We start from the raw sequence: 24,248 nt of genomic DNA, 5'->3' as shown, positions 1-24,248 counted from the left end.
ATATGCACCCTATATAGCAGTGCACTATAACATATAGTACCAGTCAAAAGTTTTAGAACACCTACTCATTCAAGGGTTTTTCTTTATTTTTACTATTTTCTACATTGTAGAATAATAGTGAAGACAAACTAGAAAATTACACATATGGAATCATGTAGTAACCAAAAAAGTGTTAAACAATTCAAAATATATTTAAGATTCTTCAAAGTAGACACCCTTTGCCTTGATGACAGCTTTGCACACTCTTGGCATTCTCTCAACCAGCTTCATGAGGTAGTCACCTGGAATGTATTTCAGTGTGTCTTGTTAAAAGTTAATTTGTGGAATTTCTTTCCTTCTTAATGTGTTTGAGCCAATCAGTTGTGATGTGATAAGGTAGAGGTGGTATATAGAAGATAACCCTATTTGGTAAAAGACCAAGTCCATATTATGACAAGAACAGCTCAAATAAGCAAAGAGAAATGACTGCCCATCATTACTTTAAGACATGAAGGTCAGTCAATCCAGAAAACTTCCAAAATTTAAGTAGTTTCTTCAAGTGCAGTCGCAAAAACCATCAATGATGAAACTGTCTCTCATGAGGACCGCCACAGGAAAGGAAGACCCAGAGTTACCTCTGCTGCAGAGGATACGTTCATTAGAGTTAACTGCACCTCAGATTGCAGCCCAAATAAATGCTTCACAGAATTCAAGTAACAGACACATCTCAACATCAACTGTTCAGAGGAGTCTGCGTCAATCAGGACTTCATGGTCGAATTGCTGCAAAGAAACCCCTACCAAAGGACATCAATAAGAAGAAGAGACTTGCTTTGGCCAAGAAATACGAGCAACGGACATTAGACCGGTGGAAATCTGTCCTTTGGTCTGATGAGTCCAAATTCGAGATTTTTGGTTACAACCGCCGTGTCTTTGTGAGATGCAGAGTAGGTGAACAGATGATCTCTGCATGTGAGGTTCCCACCGTGAAGCCTGGAGGAGGAGGTGTGATGGTGTGGGGGTGCTTTGATGGTGACACCATCAGTGATTTATTTAGAATTCAAGGCACACTTAACCTGCATGGCTACCACAGCATTCTGCAGCGATACGCCGCCCATCTGTTTTGCACTTAGTGGGACAATCATTTGTTTTTCAACAGGACAATAACCCAAAACACACCTCCAGGCTATGTAAGGGCTATTTGACCAAGAAGGAGAGTGATGGAGTGCTGCATCAGATGACCTGGCCTCCACAATCACCCAAACTCAAACCAAGATGGTTTGGGATAAGTTGGACCACAGAATGAAAGAAAAGCAGCCAACAAGTGCTCAGCATATGTGGGAACTCCTTCAAGACTGTTGGAAAAGCATTCCTCATGAAGCTGGTTGAGAAAATGCCAAGAGTGTGCAAAGCTGTCATCAAGGCAAAGGGTGGCTACTTTGAAGAATCTAAAATATATTTTTATTTGTTCAACACTTTTTTGGTTACTACATGATTCCATATGTGTTACTTCATAGTGTTGGTGTCTTCACTATCATACTACAATGTAGAAAATAGTAAAACTAAAGAAAAACCCTTGAATGAGAAGGTGTACTGTAGCTCCAGGGGCCCTGTGCTCCTCTGTGCTCCAGCTGACCCTGTGCTCCTCTGTGCTGCAGCTGACCCTGTGTTCCAGCTGACCCTGTGCTCCTCTGTAATGCAGCTGACACTGTGATCTCTGTGCTCCAGCTGACCCTGTGCTCCTCTGTCCTCCAGCTGACCCTGTGCTCCTCTGTGCTCCAGCTGACCCTGTGCTCCTCTGTGCTCCAGCTGACCCTGTGTTCCAGCTGACCCTGTGCTCAATCTGTCCTTCAGCTGACCCTGTGATCTCTGTGTTCTAGCTGACCCTGTGCTCCTCTGTGCTCCAGCTGACCCTGTGCTCCTCTGTGCTCCAGCTGACCCTGTGCTCCTCTGTGCTCCAGCTGACCCTGTGTTCCAGCTGACCCTGTGCTCCTCTGTCCTTCAGCTGACCCTGTGCTCCTCTGTCCTCCAGCAGACCCTGTGCTCCTCTGTACTGCAGCTGACCCTGTGCTCCTCTGTACTGCAGCTGACCCTGTGCTCCAGCTGACCCTGTGCTCCTCTGTCCTCCAGCTGACCCTGTGCTCCTCTGTACTGCAGCTGACCCTGTGCTCCTCTGTCCTCCAGCTGACCCTGTGCTCCTCTGTCCTCCAGCTGACCCTGTGCTCCTCTGTACTGCAGCTGACCCTGTGTTCCAGCTGACCCTGTGTTCCAGCTGACCCTGTGTTCCAGCTGACCCTGTGCTCCTCTGTACTGCAGCTGACACTGTGATCTCTGTGCTCCAGCTGACCCTGTGCTCCTCTGTCCTCCAGCTGACCCTGTGCTCCTCTGTGCTCCAGCTGACCCTGTGCTCCTCTGTGCTCCAGCTGACCCTGTGTTCCAGCTGACCCTGTGCTCAATCTGTCCTTCAGCTGACCCTGTGATCTCTGTGTTCTAGCTGACCCTGTGCTCCTCTGTGCTCCAGCTGACCCTGTGCTCCTCTGTGCTCCAGCTGACCCTGTGTTCCAGCTGACCCTGTGCTCCTCTGTCCTTCAGCTGACCCTGTGCTCCTCTGTCCTCCAGCTGACCCTGTGCTCCTCTGTACTGCAGCTGACCCTGTGCTCCTCTGTACTGCAGCTGACCCTGTGCTCCAGCTGACCCTGTGCTCCTCTGTCCTCCAGCTGACCCTGTGCTCCTCTGTACTGCAGCTGACCCTGTGCTCCTCTGTCCTCCAGCTGACCCTGTGCTCCTCTGTCCTCCAGCTGACCCTGTGCTCCTCTGTACTGCAGCTGACCCTGTGTTCCAGCTGACCCTGTGTTCCAGCTGACCCTGTGTTCCTCTGTGCTCCTCTGTCCTCCAGCTGACCCTGTGATCTCTGTCCTCCAGCTGACCCTGTGCTCCTCTGTCCTCCAGCTGACCCTGTGCTCCTCTGTCCTCCAGCTGACCCTGTGCTCCTCTGTCCTCCAGCTGACCCTGTGCTCCTCTGTCCTCCAGCTGACCCTGTGCTCCTCTGTCCTCCAGCTGACCCTGTGCTCCTCTGTCCTCCAGCTGACCCTGTGATCTCTGTCCTCCAGCTGACCCTGTGCTCCTCTGTCCTCCAGCTGACCCTGTGCTCCTCTGTCCTCCAGCTGACCCTGTGCTCCTCTGTCCTCCAGCTGACCCTGTGCTCCTCTGTCCTCCAGCTGACCCTGTGCTCCTCTGTCCTCCAGCTGACCCTGTGCTCCTCTGTCCTCCAGCTGACCCTGTGTTCCTCTGTGCTCCAGCTGACCCTGTGCTCCTCTGTGCTCCAGCTGACCCTGTGCTCCTCTGTGCTCCAGCTGACCCTGTGCTGCAGCTGACCCTGTGTTCCTCTGTGCTGTGTGTTGTATCTTGTGGGAGCAAAGCGGACGACGTAATGTCCATCTCACTAAAGCTTGACAAAATAAAGTAATATTCTACTCTATTCCTTGTCATTTCTATTCTATCCTACAGTATACGGGGAATAAGGTGTCACACCATGTTCCACATTACCTGTCTGCAGGACCTCCTGGTCTGACGTATGTTACCACTAGGGGGCGGGATTTGTTCCAGTCTTCGTGTGAGCCCCCTGAAACATCACATCAAACAGACCGCTTGAGGAAATGGTTTGGTAATACAGTATCGCATCACTTTTAATAGGGCATCTGCCTGACCGACAAAAAGTTGGTCCCGTGTGGCTCAGTTGGTAGAGCATGGTGCTTGCAACGCCATGGATCGTGGGTTCAATTCCCACTGAGGGTCACCCGTATGACAGTACGTTGGAGACGGCATATATTATATACAGTATATTAATTTGCATCAAAACTATTGTCTAATAAAAGTATGCATTGAAGAATCTCAAGAATATTTGCGTTGACTAATATTTTTACTCCGTTTCACTGATCTTTTACGACATCCACAGTTAAAACAAGTTAAAACAAGTCTTCCATGCTAACTGTGCTGTAAACGTTGGATTGATTTCCCTACAGCCTAAAATGACTTTGTCTTTTATTGATCTGTGGATGGCGTTGTTAAGAAATTAGCATTTCCAATTGGTGAGCTGCTGAGGCTTAAATTAATTTGAGTGTTCCACCTTTATGGGTCAGCTGCGACTGGAACACAATCAACCTAGACTGTAGTGGAAACGGGCGGGTGCCAGGTTTGTCTGTGTAATACAGGGTTGACAAACTCATTCCACGGAGTGCCGAGCGTATGCAGGTTTTTGTTTTTTCCATTTAATTTTAGACCGAGACAACCAGGTGACGGGAGTTCCTTACTAATTATTGACCTTAATTCATCGATCAAGTACAAGGGAGGAGCGAAAACCCTGCAGACACTCGACCCTCCGTGGAATGAGTTTGACACATGTTGTGAAATGAATGGATAGTCTGCATCCCAAATGGCACCCTATTCCCTACATAGTGCACTACTTTTGACCAGAGCCCATAGGGAATAGGGTGCACTACTTTTGGCCAGAGCCCTATATAGGAAACAGGGTGCCATTTGAGACGCAGTCTGTGTAATGAATGCATAGTGTAGTACCTCTCATGACGAAGCCGAAGCTGGTCCCTTCTTTGTGCAAACATATCTCCATTGTCTTGGAAATCACACCTGAGGTACTGTCTGGTGCTGGGGGATAGAGACAGAGAGAGACAGAGAGACAGATAGAGACAGAGAGACAGATAGAGAGAGACAAGAGAGACAGATAGAGAGACAGAGAGAGACAGAGAGAGAGAGAGATACAGGAAGAGAGAGGCTGATGAATGATGTCACCGCCATTAAATCACAGGTTTTACTGGGCTCACTACCAGGAACCAGCGGACAGCAAAGATAAATAGACAGATTCATTATTACAAATCGGAAAGGTCAGGCAGAATCGGATAGGCTTGTAAAATTCAAGTGTCTGTTTTACTAGAATGGAAGGTCAGGAAACACACAGAACTCTTACTGACAACCCTAATGTCAGACTGGCAGACCACGTGACCTGAGCAGGTAAAACTCTAGGCAGTAGCTGATAACTGGGACCTGTAGTGTTTCCCTGAGCAGGTCATGTGTTTGAGAAAACTCCTATTACAGCCCAGTTCCGTGTGGCTCAGTTGGTAGAGCATGGTGCTTGCAACACCACAGATCGTGGGTTCAATTCCCACTGAGGGTCACCTGTATGACAGTGTGTTGGAGACGGCATATATTATATACAGTATATTAATTTGCATCAAAACTATTGTCTAATAAAAGTATGCATTGAAGAATCTCAAGAATATTTGCGTTGACTAATATTTTTACTCCGTTTCACTGATCTTTTACGACATCCACAGTTAAAACAAGTTAAAACAAGTCTTCCATGCTAACTGTGCTGTAAACGTTGGATTGATTTCCCTACAGCCAAGGACCTGTTGTGTTTCCCTGAGCAGGTCATGTGTTTGAGAAAACTCCTATAGACCTGAGTTTAGATATCAGTAGTATTAGATTAGTAGTATCAGCACTATGATAAAAGCTTGGCCTTTGATAGGTTGCATTTTAACATATTCTTCTTCCTGGATCTACAGGTGTGCCTAGCAGGTATAGGAGTTTTGAATTCAGACTACAACCCAAGAACGATAGTCAGCGCCTCCTACCTGAAGGGGGCAGTTCGTACTCCACTTCCAGCACGACTCGCTCTCCCACGTTCTTCAACAGACTGATGATCTCTTCATGTCTCAGCTTGGTCAGGTTGATACCATTCACCGACTTAATGTAGTCGCCCACGTTCAACTGATCACTCCTAGGACAGGAACATATAGACGTATAATAAAACATAAATGATCTAATATGATTGTCATTATTTTAGATCAGCTTGGTCAGGTTGATGCCATTGACTGACTTGATGTAGTCGCCAACGTTTAGCGGATCACTCATTAGACAGGACCAGAGATACAACATTATCTAGCTGATCACTCATTAGACAGGACCAGAGATACAACATTATCTAACTGATCACTCATTAGACAGGACCAGAGATACAACATTATCTAGCTGATCAGTCATTAGACAGGACCAGAGATACAACATTATCTAGCTGATCACTCATTAGACAGGACCAGAGATACAACATTATCTAGCGTATCTCTCCTTAGACAGGACCAGAGATACAACATTATCTAGCTTATCTCTCCTTAGACAGGACCAGAGATACAACATTATCTAGCTTATCTCTCCTTAGACAGGACCAGAGATACAACATTATCTAGCTGATCAGTCATTAGACAGGACCAGAGATACAACATTATCTAGCTTATCTCTCCTTAGACAGGACCAGAGATACAACATTATCTAGCTGATCACTCATTAGACAGGACCAGAGATACAACATTATCTAGCTGATCACTCATTAGACAGGACCAGAGATACAACATTATCTAGCTGATCACTCATTAGACAGGACCAGATATACAACATTATCTAGCTGATCACTCATTAGACAGGACCAGAGATACAACATTATCTAGCGTATCACTCATTAGACAGGACCAGAGATACAACATTATCTAGCGGATCACTCATTAGACAGGACCAGAGATACAACATTATCTAGCTGATCACTCATTAGACAGGACCAGAGATACAATATTATCTAGCTGATCACTCCTTAGACAGGACCAGAGATACAACATTATCTAGCGGATAACTCCTTAGACAGGACCAGAGATACAACATTATCTAGCTGATCACTCATTAGACAGGACCAGAGATACAACATTATCTAGCTGATCACTCATTAGACAGGACCAGAGATACAACATTATCTAGCGGATCACTCATTAGACAGGACCAGAGATACAACATTATCTAGCTGATCACTCATTAGACAGGACCAGAGATACAATATTATCTAGCTGATCACTCCTTAGACAGGACCAGAGATACAACATTATCTAGCGGATAACTCCTTAGACATGACCATAGATACAACGTTATCTAGCTGATAATAATATATATCCCACCTTTCATTAAACCTACAGGCTTCAGGATCCACGACAGATGAATAGCATGACGGTGGTTAAAATCTACTCTCTTAAACAGAATTTCAAATGAATACTTTCCTAATCGATAACAGTCCAACTAGTTTGGGAGAAAACATATTTCAGGATAAAAATTCTATTCCATCTATTCTACAACAATAACATTCTGGTTCTGAGTTCCACACAGACAAACAGATACGACCAGACAGAGTTAATCGATAAGTTCTTTGTTGGTTGTGATTGCCAGGGAGATAACTTGTGGTTTGAAGGATTCAAGGCGGACTCCACAGGAAAATCGTTTTTGATGTTGCGTTTCTTATAGTATGATTGTGAGGTAGAGAGGTACATGTAGGTAGAGAGTTTGAGAAAGGAGAGAGTTTGTCAACAAGTAAAGAGAATGTCAATCAAATATCCCATGTTACAAAGCCTAACCCTCTACCACAGTACGACTGTGATTAACAATAAATTACATTTTGTTGGAAATAAAGATCTACCTACTTTATAGAGATTAACAATATGATGTTGGTAGTTACTTAACGTTCTAAATGAAAACAGAAAGCAAGCTCCTGTCTTCTCATACACCCACTAGATTAAAGGACTTCTCATACACCCACTAGATTAAAGGACTTCTCATACACCCACTAGATGAAATTACTTCTCATACACCCACTAGATGAAATTACTTCTCATACACCCACTAGATTAAAGGACTTCTCATACACCCACTAGATTAAATGACTTCTCATACACCCACTAGATTAAAGGACTTCTCATACACCCACTAGATTAAATGACTTCTCATACACCCACTAGGTTAAATGACTTCTCATACACCCACTAGATAAAATGACTTCTCATACACCCACTAGATTAAATGACTTCTCATACACCCACTAGATTAAATGACTTCTCATACACACACTAGATTAAATGACTTCTCATACACCCACTAGATTAAAGGACTTCTCATACACCCACTAGATTAAAGGACTTCTCATACACCCACTAGATTAAATTACTTCTCATACACCCACTAGATTAAATGACTTCTCATACACCCACTAGGTTAAATGACTTCTCATACACCCACTAGATAAAATGACTTCTCATACACCCACTAGATAAAAGGACTTCTCATACACCCACTAGATTAAATTACTTCTCATACACCCACTAGATAAAAGGACTTCTCATACACCCACTAGATTAAATTACTTCTCATAAACCCACTAGATTAAATTACTTCTCATACACCCACTAGATTAAATTACTTCTCATACACCCACTAGATTAAAGGACTTCTCATACACCCACTAGATTAAATTACTTCTCATACACCCACTAGATAAAATGACTTCTCATACACCCACTAGATTAAATTACTTCTCATAAACCCACTAGATTAAATTACTTCTCATACACCCACTAGATTAAATTACTTCTCATACACCCACTAGATTAAAGGACTTCTCATACACCCACTAGATTAAAGGACTTCTCATACACCCACTAGATTAAATTACTTCTCATACACCCACTAGATTAAAGGACTTCTCATACACCCACTAGATTAAATTACTTCTCATACACCCACTAGATTAAAGGACTTCTCATACACCCACTAGATGAAATTACTTCTCATACACCCACTAGATTAAATTACTTCTCATACACCCACTAGATTAAAGGACTTCTCATACACCCACTAGATTAAAGGACTTCTCATATACCCACTAGATTAAATTACTTCTCATAAACCCAGTAGATTAAAGGACTTCTCATACACCCACTAGATTAAAGGACTTCTCATACACCCACTAGATTAAAGGACTTCTCATATACCCACTAGATTAAATTACTTCTCATAAACCCACTAGATTAAAGGACTTCTCATACACCCACTAGGTTAAAGGACTTCTCATACACCCACTAGATTAAAGGACTTCTCATACACCCACTAGATTAAATGACTTCTCATACACCCACTAGATTAAAGGACTTCTCATACACCCACTAGATTAAAGAACTTCTCATACACCCACTAGATTCAATTACTTCTCATACACCCACTAGATTCAATTACTTCTCATACACCCACTAGGTTAAAGGACTTCTCATACACCCACTAGATTAAAGGACTTCTCATACACCCACTAGATTAAATGACTTCTCATACACCCACTAGATTAAAGGACTTCTCATACACCCACTAGTTTAAATTACTTCTCATACACCCACAAGATTAAAGGACTTCTCATACACCCACTAGATTAAAGGACTTCTCATACACCCACTAGATTAAATTACTTCTCATACACCCACTAGTTTAAATTACTTCTCATACACCCACTAGATTAAATGATTTATCATACACTCACTAGATTAAAGGACTTCTCATACACCCACTAGATTAAATGACTTCTCATACACCCACTAGATTAAAGGACTTCTCATATACCCACTAGATTAAATTACTTCTCATAAACCCACTAGATTAAAGGACTTCTCATACACCCACTAGGTTAAAGGACTTCTCATACACCCACTAGATTAAATGACTTCTCATACACCCACTAGATTAAATGACTTCTCATACACCCACTAGATTAAAGGACTTCTCATACACCCACTAGGTTAAAGGACTTCTCATACACCCACTAGATTAAAGGACTTCTCATACACCCACTAGATTAAATTACTTCTCATACACACACTAGATTAAAGAATGTATCATACACCCACTAGATTAAAGGACTTCTCATACCCCCACTAGATTCAATTACTTCTCATACACCCACTAGGTTAAAGGACTTCTCATACACCCACTAGATTAAAGGACTTCTCATACACCCACTAGATGAAATTACTTCTCATACACCCACTAGATTAAATTACTTTTCATACACCCACTAGGTTAAAGGACTTCTCATACACCCACTAGATTAAAGGACTTCTCATACACCCACTAGATTAAAGGACTTCTCATACACCCACTAGATTAAAGGACTTCTCATACACCCACTAGATTAAATTACTTCTCATACACCCACTAGTTTAAATTACTTCTCATACACCCACTAGATTAAATGATTTATCATACACTCACTAGATTAAATGACTTCTCATACACCCACTAGATTAAATGACTTCTCATACACCCAATAGATTAAAGGACTTCTCATACACCCACTAGATTAAATTACTTCTCATACACCCACTAGATTAAATTACTTCTCATACACCCACTAGATTAAAGGACTTCTCATACACCCACTAGATTAAAAGACTTCTCATACATCCACTAGAGAAGACAGTGATGACAGATACACATGCTTACAGATCAACAATGCCAACAGGCTGTTATGTTGCAATCTAGGATTCTCAACCATTAGTTTCTTCCCACAGTCACTGTGAAGCACCATACGTCTGAACAGCAACACTACTCACACAATGAATACTGCTTTATGTTTTGGTACATTTCTCATTTAGCTGATATTGTATCTTCATTAATATATGCCAGTCATAAGATTAATTCAGATTTTTACATGTCCCACTTTCTTTATTCAGAGTAAAACTGCGTTGGATAAAATCCCCTTTCTCCATAAATTGTCAAGCTAAGGCTCAAGCACAGACAGTTGACTTGCAGAGCAGCTCAACTGTAAGTCTCCTCGGGGGGGGAAAGCCTTCTTCTAAAAGCCAGACAGGTCAGTCAGTAGATTTACACATAATGACAAAAGACCAAGACTATGCGCCTATTTTTAGCATTATCATCCTAGTCGTTAAACAATCCTTTGGAAATCTGCCTCTAGTGAAATGAAACGTCAGGTGGTTGTTCCTACATCAGGGCCTGATTAGCTGATACAGCATGACTGCATCTGTGGCTGTGAATGGGAGACTGAGGGGATGGAGGTTCAGGCGTAAGTCAAGGAAGATGTTGTCCTGTACAAGGCTGCCCCGCATGCACATTCAGTAAAAAAGTCAGCGAATACTGTAAAAAGAATGGAGATCTCACCTGGCAGCCAGTCCTCCTGGTCGTAGGTTAGAGACGCGGGGCTTTCCATCCTTGTCTGTTCCTCCAGAGATGGTGAGGCCCAAGGTGCTGCCTTCCTTCTTAATCAGCTCTACTATCGTCACGCCCCGCAGATCTTCTACCCCAAATACAAACACAAGAACAAACAAACACAGAGTCAAAGGACAGTATACATTACATAGTAACCAAGCCTTCACAGCCAAAAGAACACACAGTCAATAGACAGTATACATTGTATAGTGCCTTCGGAAAGTATTCGACCCCTTGACTTTTTCCAAAACATTTTATGTTACAGACTTTTTCTAAAACGGATTAAATAAATAAAAATCTTCAGCAATCTACACACAATACCCCATAACGACAAAGTGAAAACAGGTTTTTCTGAAATTTTTGAAATGTATTACAAATAAAAAAAACGAAATACCTTTACAAAAGTAAGTATTCATAAGTATTCAGACTCTTTGCTATGAGACTCAAAATTGAGCTCAGGTGCATCATGTTTCCATTGATCATCCTTGAGATGTTTCTACAACTTGATTTGGAGTCCACCTGTGGTAAATTCGGTTGATTGGACATGATTTGGAAAGGCACACACCTGTCTATATAAGGTCCCACAGTTGACAGTGGATGTCAGAGCAAACACCAAGCCGTTGTTATGTGGGGTGGAGCAGGTGAACCCAAATGGAGTCAGACGAGGAGACAGGGATAAGGTAACCGAGGTATTTGTTGAAAAGCGGGGGGTAAATGGGGTGCAGGCCAGGGGGAGCTCGGTCAGGTAGCAGGGAACCAGGGACTGAGGCTGCAGCCAGGGCAAGGGGAGTAGGGGCAGGGTAAGCAGTCCTGGAGCGGAATCCAAGAAAGCAGTAGAGCAGGGGGTACAGGGCTGGGAAGCAGGACTGACAAGACGAGGGACTGGAGAAAGGGACCAGAGTCAGAGCGGACGGAACTGTAGTGGGGAGAAAAGCAACGTCAGGCTAGTGAAAACAGGCACCACAGGATAACAACATCTATGCAGGAACAAACGGCTTGAAATGCAGACTGACTGAGCAGAGGCTAGAATCTGGTAGTGTGGAAGTGGCAGGGCTGAGTATTAGTGGAGGTCTTGATTATGGAGCAGGTTGCAGCTGGTGGGGATCTGCTCTGACTCCAGCACACCTGTCTCCACTCACACAATCAGATACACTCACACAGAGAGAGAGAGGGAGAGAGCACTGGGGGAGTGCGGCAGGTTAGGGAGACACATGATGAGAAGTAGAGGGAGTGGCAGATGTAACAGCCATGAGGTCGAAGGAATTGTCCGTAGAGCTCCGAGACAGGATTGTGTCGAGGCAGAGATCTGGGGAAGGGTACCAAAAATGTTCTGCAGCATTGAAGGTCCACAAGAACACAGTGGCCTCCATCATTCTTAAATGGAAGAAGTTTGGAACCACCAAAACTATTCCTAGAGCTGGCCGCCTGGCCAAACTGAGCAATCGGGGGAGAAGGACCCTGGTCAGGGAGGTGACAAAGAACCAAATGGCCACTCTGACAGAGCTCTAGAGTTCCTCTGTGGAGATGGGAGACCCTTCCAGAAGATTGAAATCTTTGGCCTGAATGCCAAGCATCACGTCTGAGGGAAACCTGGCACCATGCCTACAGTGAAGCATGGTGTTGGCAGCATCATGCAATTGGGATGTTTTTCAGCGGCAGGGACTGGGAGACTAGTCATCATCGAGGCAAAGATGAACGGAGCAAAGTACCGAGAGATTCTTGATGAAAACCTGCTCTAGAGCGCTCAGGACCTCAGACTGGGGTGAAGGTTCACCTTCCAACAGGACAACGACACTAAGCACACAGCCAAGACAACGCAGGAGTGGCTTTGGGACAAGTCTCTGAATGTCCTTGAGTGGACCAGCCAGATCCCGGACTTGAACCCGATCGAACATCTCTGGAGAGATCTGAAAATAGCTGTGCAGCGATGCTCCCCATACAACCTGACAGAGCTTGAGAGAATCTGCAGAGAAGAATGGGAGAAACTCCCCAAATACAGGTGTGCCAAACTTGTAGCGTCATACCCAAGAAGACTCGATGTTGTAATCGGTGCCAAAGGTGCTTCAACAAAGTACTGAGTAAAGGGTCTGAATAATTATGTAAATGTGATATCATTTTTTATATATATATATATATATATATATATATATATATATATTTGCAAAAGTTTCTAAAAACGATTTTGCTTTGTCATTATGGGGTATTTGTAACAGCTGTCTTCAGAAATGGACCAAGGCGCAGTGGGAATGTGGATACTCATAGTTTTTTTAATAAACACAAGTAAAGCATCCACAGGGAAAACAATAAACGATACTCACGAAGACAGGAACAGTTTTGCAGGCACACAACACGCAGTGCAAAAACAACTACCCACAACCCCAAAGAAAAACACACACTACTATATAGGACTCCCAATCAAAGGCAACTCAACACACCTGCCTTCAATTGGGAGTCCAATAACCCACACAACATTTAACACACACAAACCCCCTGCCACATCCTGACCAAAACTAACACAATTACGCCCTCTGCTGGTCAGGACGTGACAGTATTAGATTGATGTGTGTAGATTGATGAGAAAAAAAAACTTTTAATCAATTTTAGCATAAGGTTCTAACGTAACAAATTGTGGAAAAAGTCAAGGGGTCTGAATACTTTCCAAATGCACTGTATTGTCACCAAGACTTCAAAACCACAAGAACACACAGGAACACAGTCAATGGCTATCACATATAAATAGCTTAGTGACCTTTCCCAGCATGTACTGTTGCTTTAATGAGTAGGACGAAGAGTTTTTCCCAAACGTCTGCAAAACAATCTTTCTCTGCAATCTGCTTCTCATTTGGCCCATTAGTCACACTGCACATTTTGTAAACATTCAATTTTTAATCAGTTCTAGCAGCCTGACTAAAGAGAGAGACCAGCTACAGGCCAGTTATAGCAGCCTAACTAAAGAGAAAGACCAGCTACAGGCCAGTTATAGCAGCCTAACTAAAGAGAAAGACCAGCTACAGGCCAGTTATAGCAGCCTAACTAAAGAGAGACCAGCGGTCCAAACCCCTTGACGAGGTTCCAAACTCCTTGACGAGGTTCCAAACCCCTTGACGAGGTTCCAAACCCCTTGACGAGGTTCCAAACCCCTTGACGAGGTTCCGAACCCCTTGACGAGGTTCCAAACCCCTTGACGAGGTTCCAAACCCCTTGACGAGGTTCCGAACCCCTTGACGAGGTTCCGAACTCCTTGACGAGGTTCCAAACCTCTTGACGAGGTTCCAAACCCCTTGACGAGGTTCCAAACTCCTTGACAAGGTTCCTTATCCCTTGACATTCCGAACTCCTTGACAAGGTTCCGAACTCCTTGATGAAGTTCAGAACCCCTTGACGAGGTTTCCGAACCCCTTGACGAGGTTTCCGAACCCCTTGACGAGGTTCCGAACCCCTTGACGAGGTTCCGAACTCCTTGACGAGGTTCCGAACCCCTTGACGAGGTTCCGAACTCCTTGACGAGGTTCCGAACTCCTTGACGAGGTCGCTAAGTGTTGGGTTAAGGTCGCAACACCACCTTCCTTCGGGAGAATATTTGCTTCTCTATACCAAGTCCCTCAGGGGTAACATCCCACTTCTGACACCAGTGGAGGAGGGAATGAAAGGTAAACACCATACGCATCACACCAATAGGGTTAACCCAACTGGCAAGGTAAAACAATCTGACGTTCATCCCTTAATCGCCACAACAACTACTCCCTGGGCACCGATGACGTGGACGTCGCTTTAAGACAGCCCCCCCCCTCTGATTCAGAGGGGTTGGGTTAAATGAGGAAGACACGTTTTGGTTAAATGCATTCAGTTGTGCAACTGGCTACGTATACCCTTTCTCTAGTATGTAATGATATAACATGTAGTATGTACTGACATAACATATAGTATGTAATGATATAACATGTAGTATGTAATAATATAACATGTAGTATGTAATACTATAGCATGTAGTATGTACTGACATAGCATGTAGTATGTACTGATGTAGCATGTAGTATGTACTGATGTAGCATGTAATATGTAATAATATAGCATGTAGTATATACTGTATGTAGTATGTACTGATATAGCATGTAGTATGTACTGACATAGCATGCAATATGTAATGACATAACATGTAGTATGTACTGATATAGCATGTAGTATGTACTGATATAGCAGGTAGTATGTAATCATATAACATGTATGTATGTAATCATATAACATGCAGAACGCAATTATATAACATGTAGTATGTAATAATATAGCATGTAGTATGTACTGATATAGCATGTAGTATGTACTGATATAACATGTAGTATGTACTGATATAGCATGTAGTATGTACTGATATAACATGTAGTATGTAATTATATAGCATGTAGTATGTACTGATATAACATGTAGTATGTAATTATATAGCATGTAGTATGTACTGATATAACATGTAGTATGTACTGATATAGCATGTAGTATGTACTGATATTACATATAGTATGTAATGACAAATCTTCAAACAAGACTTGGGCCTTTAGTTAATTAAAGTAACAAATAATGTTGTTTTGTCCGTTGAAGGTCTGAGCCACGAGTTAATTATCAGACCATTTCTTACGTTAATATGTTACGTTGATTTGTTCTGCCATCCAGGTCTCTACTTGGTCATTTTCTACATTTTCTGTAACTACTACATGTGCCCATCTCAATGATTTCAAATGATTAGAGGTACACAAGTTGTTTTTGAAATAGGTCACTGTAATAATATGTACGGCCAACGTGCGTCCTGTGTGTAATGGTCATTTGGGCAGGTATTCCAACAGTTTCCAATGGAATATTTTTTTTTATATGTACACTGAACAAAAATATAAACACAACATGTAAAGTGATGGTCCCATGTTTCATGAGCTGAAATAAAATACATTTTCCATACACACAAAATATTATTTCTCTCAAATTTTGTGCACAAATGTGTTTTACATCCCTCTTCATGAGCATTTCTCCTTTGCCAAGATAATCCATCCACCTGACAGGTGTGGCATATCAAGAAGCTGATTAAACAGAAATATCATTACACAGGTGCACCTTGTGCTGGGGCAATAAAAGGACACTCTAAAACCCCTTGGTCTCTTGTGGCTCAGTTGGTAGAGCATGGTGGTTGCAACGCCAGGGTTGTGGGTTCGATTCCCACGGGGGACCAGTACGGGGGAAAAAATGTATGAAATGTATGCATTCACTACTGTAAGTCGCTCTGGATAAGAGCGTCTGCTAAATGACTAAAATGTAAAATGTAAATGTAAAATGTGCAGTTTTACCACACAACACAATACCACAGATGTCTCAAGTTTTGAGGGAGCGTGCAATTAGCAAGCTGACTGCAGGAATGTTCCACCAGAGCTGTTGCCAGACAACTAAATGTACATTTTTCTACCATAAGCCACCTCCAACGTCATTTTAGAGAATTTGGCAGTACGCCCAACCTGTCTCACAACCACAGACCACATATAACCACACCTGCCCAGATTTGTGAGCATTCAGTCTGTTTGACCTGACGAAGATCCGTTTCGGATTGAAGCACTGTCAATAAAGAGGTGAATTGGGAGCATAAACAGTGTGCGGGCCTTCCTCGTTCTTCACAAATATCCCAAATAATTCCACACAATGAGTCATTCCCACAAGCTCAGACCCTCAGTGACACATAATCCTATAAAGACTGGATCAGTTTGGATCACAAACTAGGTTACAATATTAAAGTTCAAATTGTCACGCCCTGACCTTAGAGAGACGTTTAATTTCCTCTATTTTGGTTAGGTCAGGGTGTGATGTGGGGTGGGAATTCTATGTATTTTTTGTTTTGAGTATGGTTCCTAATCAGAGGCAGCTGTCTATCGTTGTCTCTGATTGGGAATCATACTTAGGCAGCCTTTTTCCCCACCTGTGTTTGTGGGTTATTATTTTATTTGTGTGCGCCGCAGTTGCGTCACGGTCATGTCTGTTTACCTGTTTATTGTTTTGTTCGGGTTCCCTTCAATAAAGGATGTGGAATTACAGGCACACTGCGCCTTGGTTGATTTACGACAGGGAGTTTGAGGACAGTGAACGTGACACAAATAAAATACTGTTTCAATATGAGTGTAACCAAAGCAGAACAGACAGTCATATGAAGGGAGCAAGGATGAATATATTGTAACCAATTAGATTTCAATCAATATAACAATTAACTTTATGTCAAATATCATCACACAACAAAGTTAATATATCATTCTAACCAATGTCCCAATGTCCCAGTGTAAATAAGGAAGTCCAAAATCCAATCCAAGAACAAAATGTGCCATCCTCCCTTTTACTTAAATGCAAACCAGTGCAACATATTTTGGAATAATCAATGTTCAATTATCAAAGGCCATGGTAAGAATGTTTTCCTTTGCATTTGTTGTTTTGTGAGCTGGGGGGGTATGAGAAACTGGCTGTTTCTGTGTGCTTATTTGGCATGTTAGCATATTCAACGTTTTGGTCTTAAGTGTTTTTTTTTTTTGTCTAAAGTGTTTTTTTTAAAGGACAAGCTTCACCAGTACATAATGTACATGAGCAACCATCAGACTGCCTGAATTTAGACCTAAAACAGTGCAAGGTAGAGAAACATAATTTGAGTATATGCATGTAAAAATTCCTGAGGAAATCTATACAAACACCGATAGAAGACAACAATAAATGTTGGCGCAAAGACTGTATGACAATATCTTTGTGATTCAGTACATGTTCAGTTGTGGAAGAGACCTTCCAGAGTTGCTGCTGTTAGCAATTTATGTCATTCTTCAATAACACAAACTCCAAAGCAAATCAGGTGGAGAAAAATAGGTTTATTTGAGAAGGACAAATCAAGATGTTATGCTGGGAGGTAGATGTTCAGATGTTCAGTCCCATCCTGTCCTCATCTTTTTCACCACCGAACAAAGGAACAGGAGCCCTTTTATAACCCCCCCCACCCTAGCCCGGGGTTGACCAATCAAAAGTCCATGCAGGACAACTTGGCCAATGGCCAAATAACAAGTATCCCACTCCAGACTCAATGTACAGACCAATGAAAACGTGGCCCACGTAGAACACGTCTCTCTGAGGTCAGGAGTGACATTCCACAGATTCTGAACAGATGTTGAACTGAAACCCAACTCCTACATATAATTCGCTATTGACCAGTAATACTCTAGTTTTTAGTCCTCTCATCCTCTGCGTTGTGTATTTATCTTCAAAATATTCTTATACTGCAATGCGTCTGAGGATACGTGTTCCCTTACAGGCTGGGATCATAGGTTTGTTGTGTCCACTGTACGTTTAGTATGTTCTCACTGAAGTATTGTAAATCATCAGTGGCGTAATCATTGATTCACTTGTTCACTGTTCCCTTAGTCAATGGTCAGCATTGCTGTGCAGAGAGAGACCAGCTACAACAATCTGACTAGAGAAGGACCAGCTACAATAACCTGACTAGAGAGAGACCAGCTACAATAACCTGACTAGAGAGAGACCAGCTACAGCAACCTGACTAAAGAGAGAGAGACCAGCTACAGCAACCTGACTAAAGAGAGAGAGAGACCAGCTACAATAACCTGACTAGAGAGAGAGACCAACTACAATAACCTGACTAGAGAGAGACCAGCTACAACAACCTGACTAGAGAGAGACCAGCTACAGCAACCTGACTAAAGAGAGAGAGACCAGCTACAACAACCTGACTAAAGAGAGACCAGCTACAACAACCTGACTAGAGAGAGAGAGACCAGCTACAGCAACCTGACTAAAGAGAGAGAGAGACCAGCTACAACAACCTGACTAAAGAGAGAGAGAGACCAGCTACAACAACCTGACTAGAGAGAGACCAGCTACAATAACCTGACTAGAGAGAGACCAGCTACAATAACCTGACTAGAGAGAGACCAGCTACAACAACCTGACTAGAGAGAGAGAGAGACCAGCTACAATAACCTGACTAGAGAGACCAGCTACAACAACCTGACTAAAGAGAGAGAGACCAGAAACAACAACATGACTAGAGAGAGACCAGCTACAATAACCTGACTAGAGAGAGAGACCAGCTACAGCAACCTGACTAAAGAGAGAGAGAGACCAGCTACAACAACCTGACTAAAGAGAGAGAGAGACCAGCTACAATAACCTGACTAGAGAGAGACCAGCTACAATAACCTGACTAAAGAGAGAGAGACCAGAAACAACAACCTGACTAGAGAGAGAGAGAACAACCTGACTAAAGAGAGACCAGCTAAAACAACCTGACTAAAGAGAGAGAGAGACCAGCTAAAACAACCTGACTAGAGAGAGAAACCAGCTACAATAACCTGACTAGAGAGAGAGACCAGCTACAACAACCTGACTAGAGAGAGAGAGACCAGCTACAACAACCTGACTAGAGAGAGAGACCAGCTACAACAACCTGACTAAAGAGAGACCAGCTAAAACAACCTGACTAAAGAGAGAGAGACCAGCTACAATAACCTGACTAAAGAGAGAGAGAGAGATCAGCTACAGCAACCTGACTAGAGAGAGATCAGCTACAACAACCTGACTAGAGAGAGAGAGAGACCAGCTACAACAACCTGACTAAAGAGAGAGAGAGACCAGCTACAACAACCTGACTAAAGAGAGAGAGAGACCAGCTACAACAACCTGACTAAAGAGAGAGAGAGACCAGCTACAACAACCTGACTAAAGAGAGAGAGAGACCAGCTACAACAACCTGACTAGAGAGAGACCAGCTACAACAACCTGACTAGAGAGAGACCAGAAACAACAACCTGACTAGAGAGAGACCAGCTACAATAACCTGACTAGAGAGAGAGACCAGCTACAGCAACCTGACTAAAGAGAGAGAGAGACCAGCTACAACAACCTGACTAAAGAGAGAGAGAGACCAGCTACAATAACCTGAATAGAGAGAGACCAGCTACAATAACCTGACTAAAGAGAGAGAGACCAGAAACAACAACCTGACTAGAGAGAGAGAGAACAACCTGACTAAAGAGAGACCAGCTAAAACAACCTGACTAAAGAGAGAGAGAGACCAGCTAAAACAACCTGACTAGAGAGAGAAACCAGCTACAATAACCTGACTAGAGAGAGAGACCAGCTACAACAACCTGACTAGAGAGAGAGAGACCAGCTACAACAACCTGACTAGAGAGAGAGACCAGCTACAACAACCTGACTAAAGAGAGACCAGCTAAAACAACCTGACTAAAGAGAGAGAGACCAGCTACAATAACCTGACTAAAGAGAGAGAGAGATCAGCTACAGCAACCTGACTAGAGAGAGATCAGCTACAACAACCTGACTAAAGAGATAGAGACCAGCTACAATAACCTGACTAAAGAGAGAGAGACCAGCTACAACAACCTGACTAAAGAGAGACCAGCTACAATAACCTGACTAGAGAGAGACCAGCTACAATAACCTGACTAAAGAGAGAGAGAGACCAGCTAAAACAACCTGACTAAGGAGAGAGAGAGACCAACTACAATAACCTGACTAGAGAGAGACCAGAAACAATAACCTGACTAAAGAGAGAGAGACCAGCTAAAACAACCTGACTAGAGAGAGACCAGCTAAAACAACCTGACTAGAGAGAGACCAGCTACAACAACCTGACTAGAGAGAGACCAGCTACAATAACCTGACTAAAGAGAGAGAGACCAGCTACAACAACCTGACTAAAGAGAGAGAGACCAGCTACAATAACCTGACTAAAGAGAGAGAGACCAGCTACAATAACCTGACTAAAGAGAGAGAGACCAGCTACAATAACCTGACTAAAGAGAGACCAGCTAAAACAACCTGACTAGAGAGAGACCAGCTACAATAACCTGACTAAAGAGAGAGAGACCAGCTACAACAACCTGACTAGAGAGAGACCAGCTACAATAACCTGACTAAAGAGAGAGAGACCAGCTACAACAACCTGACTAAAGAGAGAGAGACCAGCTACAATAACCTGACTAAAGAGAGAGAGACCAGCTACAATAACCTGACTAAAGAGAGAGAGACCAGCTACAATAACCTGACTAAAGAGAGACCAGCTAAAACAACCTGACTAAAGAGAGAGAGACCAGCTACAACAACCTGACTAAAGAGAGAGAGACCAGCTACAACAACCTGACTAAAGAGAGACCAGCTACAATAACCTGACTAAAGAGAGACCAGCTAAAACAACCTGACTAGAGAGAGAGAGAGACCAGCTACAATAACCTGACTAAAGAGAGAGACCAGCTACAATAACCTGACTAGAGAGAGAGAGAGACCCGCTACAATAACCTGACTAAAGAGAGAGAGAGACCAGCTACAATAACCTGACAAGAGAGAGAGAGACCAGCTAACACAACCTGACTAGAGAGAGAGAGAGACCAGCTACAACAACCTGACTAAAGAGAGAGAGACCAGCTACAATAACCTGACTAGAGAGAGACCAGCTACAATAACCTGACTAGAGAGAGACCAGCTACAACAACCTGACTAGAGAGACCAGAAACAACAACCTGACTAGAGAGAGACCAGCTACAATAACCTGACTAGAGAGAGAGACTAGAAACAACAACCTGACTAAAGAGAGACCAGAAACAATAACCTGACTAAAGAGAGAGAGAGACCAGCTAAAACAACCTGACTAAAGAGATAGAGACCAGCTACAATAACCTGACTAAAGAGAGAGACCAGCTACAACAACCTGACTAAAGAGAGACCAGCTAAAACAACCTGACTAAAGAGAGAGACCAGCTACAACAACCTGACTAAAGAGAGAGAGACCAGCTACAATAACCTGACTAAAGAGAGACCAGCTAAAACAACCTGACTAAAGAGAGAGACCAGCTACAACAACCTGACTAAAGAGAGAGAGACCAGCTACAATAACCTGACTAAAGAGAGACCAGCTAAAACAACCTGACTAAAGAGAGAGAGACCAGCTACAACAACCTGACTAAAGAGAGAGAGACCAGCTAAAACAACCTGACTAAAGAGAGAGAGACCAGCTACAATAACCTGACTAAAGAGAGACCAGCTAAAACAACCTGACTAAAGAGAGAGAGACCAGCTACAACAACCTGACTAAAGAGAGAGAGACCAGCTAAAACAACCTGACTAAAGAGAGAGAGACCAGCTACAACAACCTGACTAAAGAGAGACCAGCTACAACAACCTGACTAAAGAGAGAGAGACCAGCTAAAACAACCTGACTAAAGAGAGAGAGACCAGCTACAACAACCTGACTAAAGAGAGAGACCAGCTACAATAACCTGACTAAAGAGAGAGAGACCAGCTACAACAACCTGACTAAAGAGAGAGACCAGCTACAATAACCTGACTAAAGAGAGAGAGACCAGCTACAATAACCTGACTAAAGAGAGAGAGACCAGCTACAACAACCTGACTAAAGAGAGACCAGCTACAATAACCTGACTAAAGAGAGAGAGACCAGCTACAATAACCTGACTAAAGAGAGACCAGCTACAACAACCTGACTAAAGAGAGAGACCAGCTACAATAACCTGACTAAAGAGAGAGACCAGCTACAATAACCTGACTAAAGAGAGAGAGACCAGCTACAATAACCTGACTAAAGAGAGACCAGCTACAATAACCTGACTAAAGAGAGACCAGCTAAAACAACCTGACTAAAGAGAGAGACCAGCTACAATAACCTGACTAAAGAGAGACCAGCTACAATAACCTGACTAAAGAGAGAGAGACCATCTACAACAACCTGACTAAAGAGAGACCAGCTACAACAACCTGACTAAAGAGAGACCAGCTACAACAACCTGACTAAAGAGAGACCAGCTACAACAACCTGACTAAAGAGAGACCAGCTACAACAACCTGACTAAAGAGAGAGACCAGCTACAACAACCTGACTAAAGAGAGAAAGACCAGCTACAACAACCTGACTAAAGAGAGACCAGCTACAATAACCTGACTAAAGAGAGAGACCAGCTACAACAACCTGACTAAAGAGAGACCAGCTACAATAACCTGACTAAAGAGAGAGAGAGACCAGCTACAACAACCTGACTAAAGAGAGAGACCAGCTACAACAACCTGACTAAAGAGAGAGAGAGACCAGCTACAATAACCTGACTAAAGAGAGACCAGCTACAATAACCTGACTAAAGAGAGAGACCAGCTACAACAACCTGACTAAAGAGAGACCAGCTACAATAACCTGACTAAAGAGAGACCAGCTACAACAACCTGACTAAAGAGAGACCAGCTAAAGAGGGAGAAAGTTTGAATGACAAAATAAAGGGTTTGTACTGTAATATTGGATAGGACAGTCTGTATCATTTGATATATTACTTTTTGTTCCCGTTTTTGTTTCCTTACATTGTATATCCAATGTATCATTTTGACCTGTGTAATAAATCAGATCTTTCAAGTAAAAAAGTGTGTGTGTGTGTGAGAGCGAGAGAGACAGAGACAGAGAGAGACAGAGACAGAGAGAGAGAGAGAGCAGTAGAGACTTTGTAGGGTAACAATTTACTTTGACTACATATCCATGACGCATTTATTACACATCTATAAGCATTTCATAAACGTGTATTAACAGGTCCCAACCGCATTATTAAAGGTTAATGAAATATATTCACATGATATCTATAGCACATTCGTGTCATGCTATGCAAGAGCTCATATTTAGGTAAAACTCCACCCAAAAACAATTTTTGGGTGTTTTATTATGGCTGTTCTCAAAAGTGTGCTTCTGCCATACCAGTGTTAGTGAATATGTCAAAAAGGCAAAACCAGGTTTTGACAGTTATGCTGATATATAGCCCGTACTAGCCCCATTTCCCCCACCGGCCGGTATATGCCCGCGACTTACCTTCTGCTTCTCACTGAGGTCAATGGTGCAGGAAGATCCCCACAGGGTTGAATCGTCAGGGTACATTTTACTGATCAAATCGTGTTGTTGTGGGTCATATCATAAATCTTTCATAACCCATTAACATCACGCCACATCAGTATTCAACTGGTCATACTGGTCTACACATGAAGGATCCATGTAAATGAATTCTACGCAGTCAAAGTTAAGTAAAATCTATTTGTATAGCTCTTCATGGTAATTAACTCTGCAAGTCTGATCTATAACAACAACGTTAAAAGTCT

General features: G+C 42.8%; 1 protein-coding gene across 2 annotated transcripts in view; it reads right to left on the bottom strand.

The window, feature by feature from the left end:
* The window catches only part of grip2b (glutamate receptor interacting protein 2b), a 314,229-nt gene that overhangs the window by 90,678 nt on the left and 199,303 nt on the right, over positions 1 to 24,248 (bottom strand). Inside the window, exons 3-6 of one of the 2 annotated variants that reach the window (XM_029774267.1) lie at positions 11,022 to 11,157; positions 5,627 to 5,772; positions 4,554 to 4,640; positions 3,525 to 3,600 (exon numbers count right to left, since the gene is read on the bottom strand). In XM_029774267.1, the coding sequence (XP_029630127.1) occupies positions 3,525 to 3,600; positions 4,554 to 4,640; positions 5,627 to 5,772; positions 11,022 to 11,157 (445 nt within the window). The remainder of the gene's footprint in view (positions 1 to 3,524; positions 3,601 to 4,553; positions 4,641 to 5,626; positions 5,773 to 11,021; positions 11,158 to 24,248) is intronic. The other variant, XM_029774268.1, reaches the window with a different exon arrangement.

This window comes from Salmo trutta, chromosome 14 (genome assembly GCF_901001165.1).
Source record: "Salmo trutta chromosome 14, fSalTru1.1, whole genome shotgun sequence".
Lineage (NCBI taxonomy): Eukaryota > Metazoa > Chordata > Actinopteri > Salmoniformes > Salmonidae > Salmo > Salmo trutta.
Note: the sequence above shows the minus strand (reverse complement) of the source record. Positions and strands in the feature narration are given on the sequence as shown.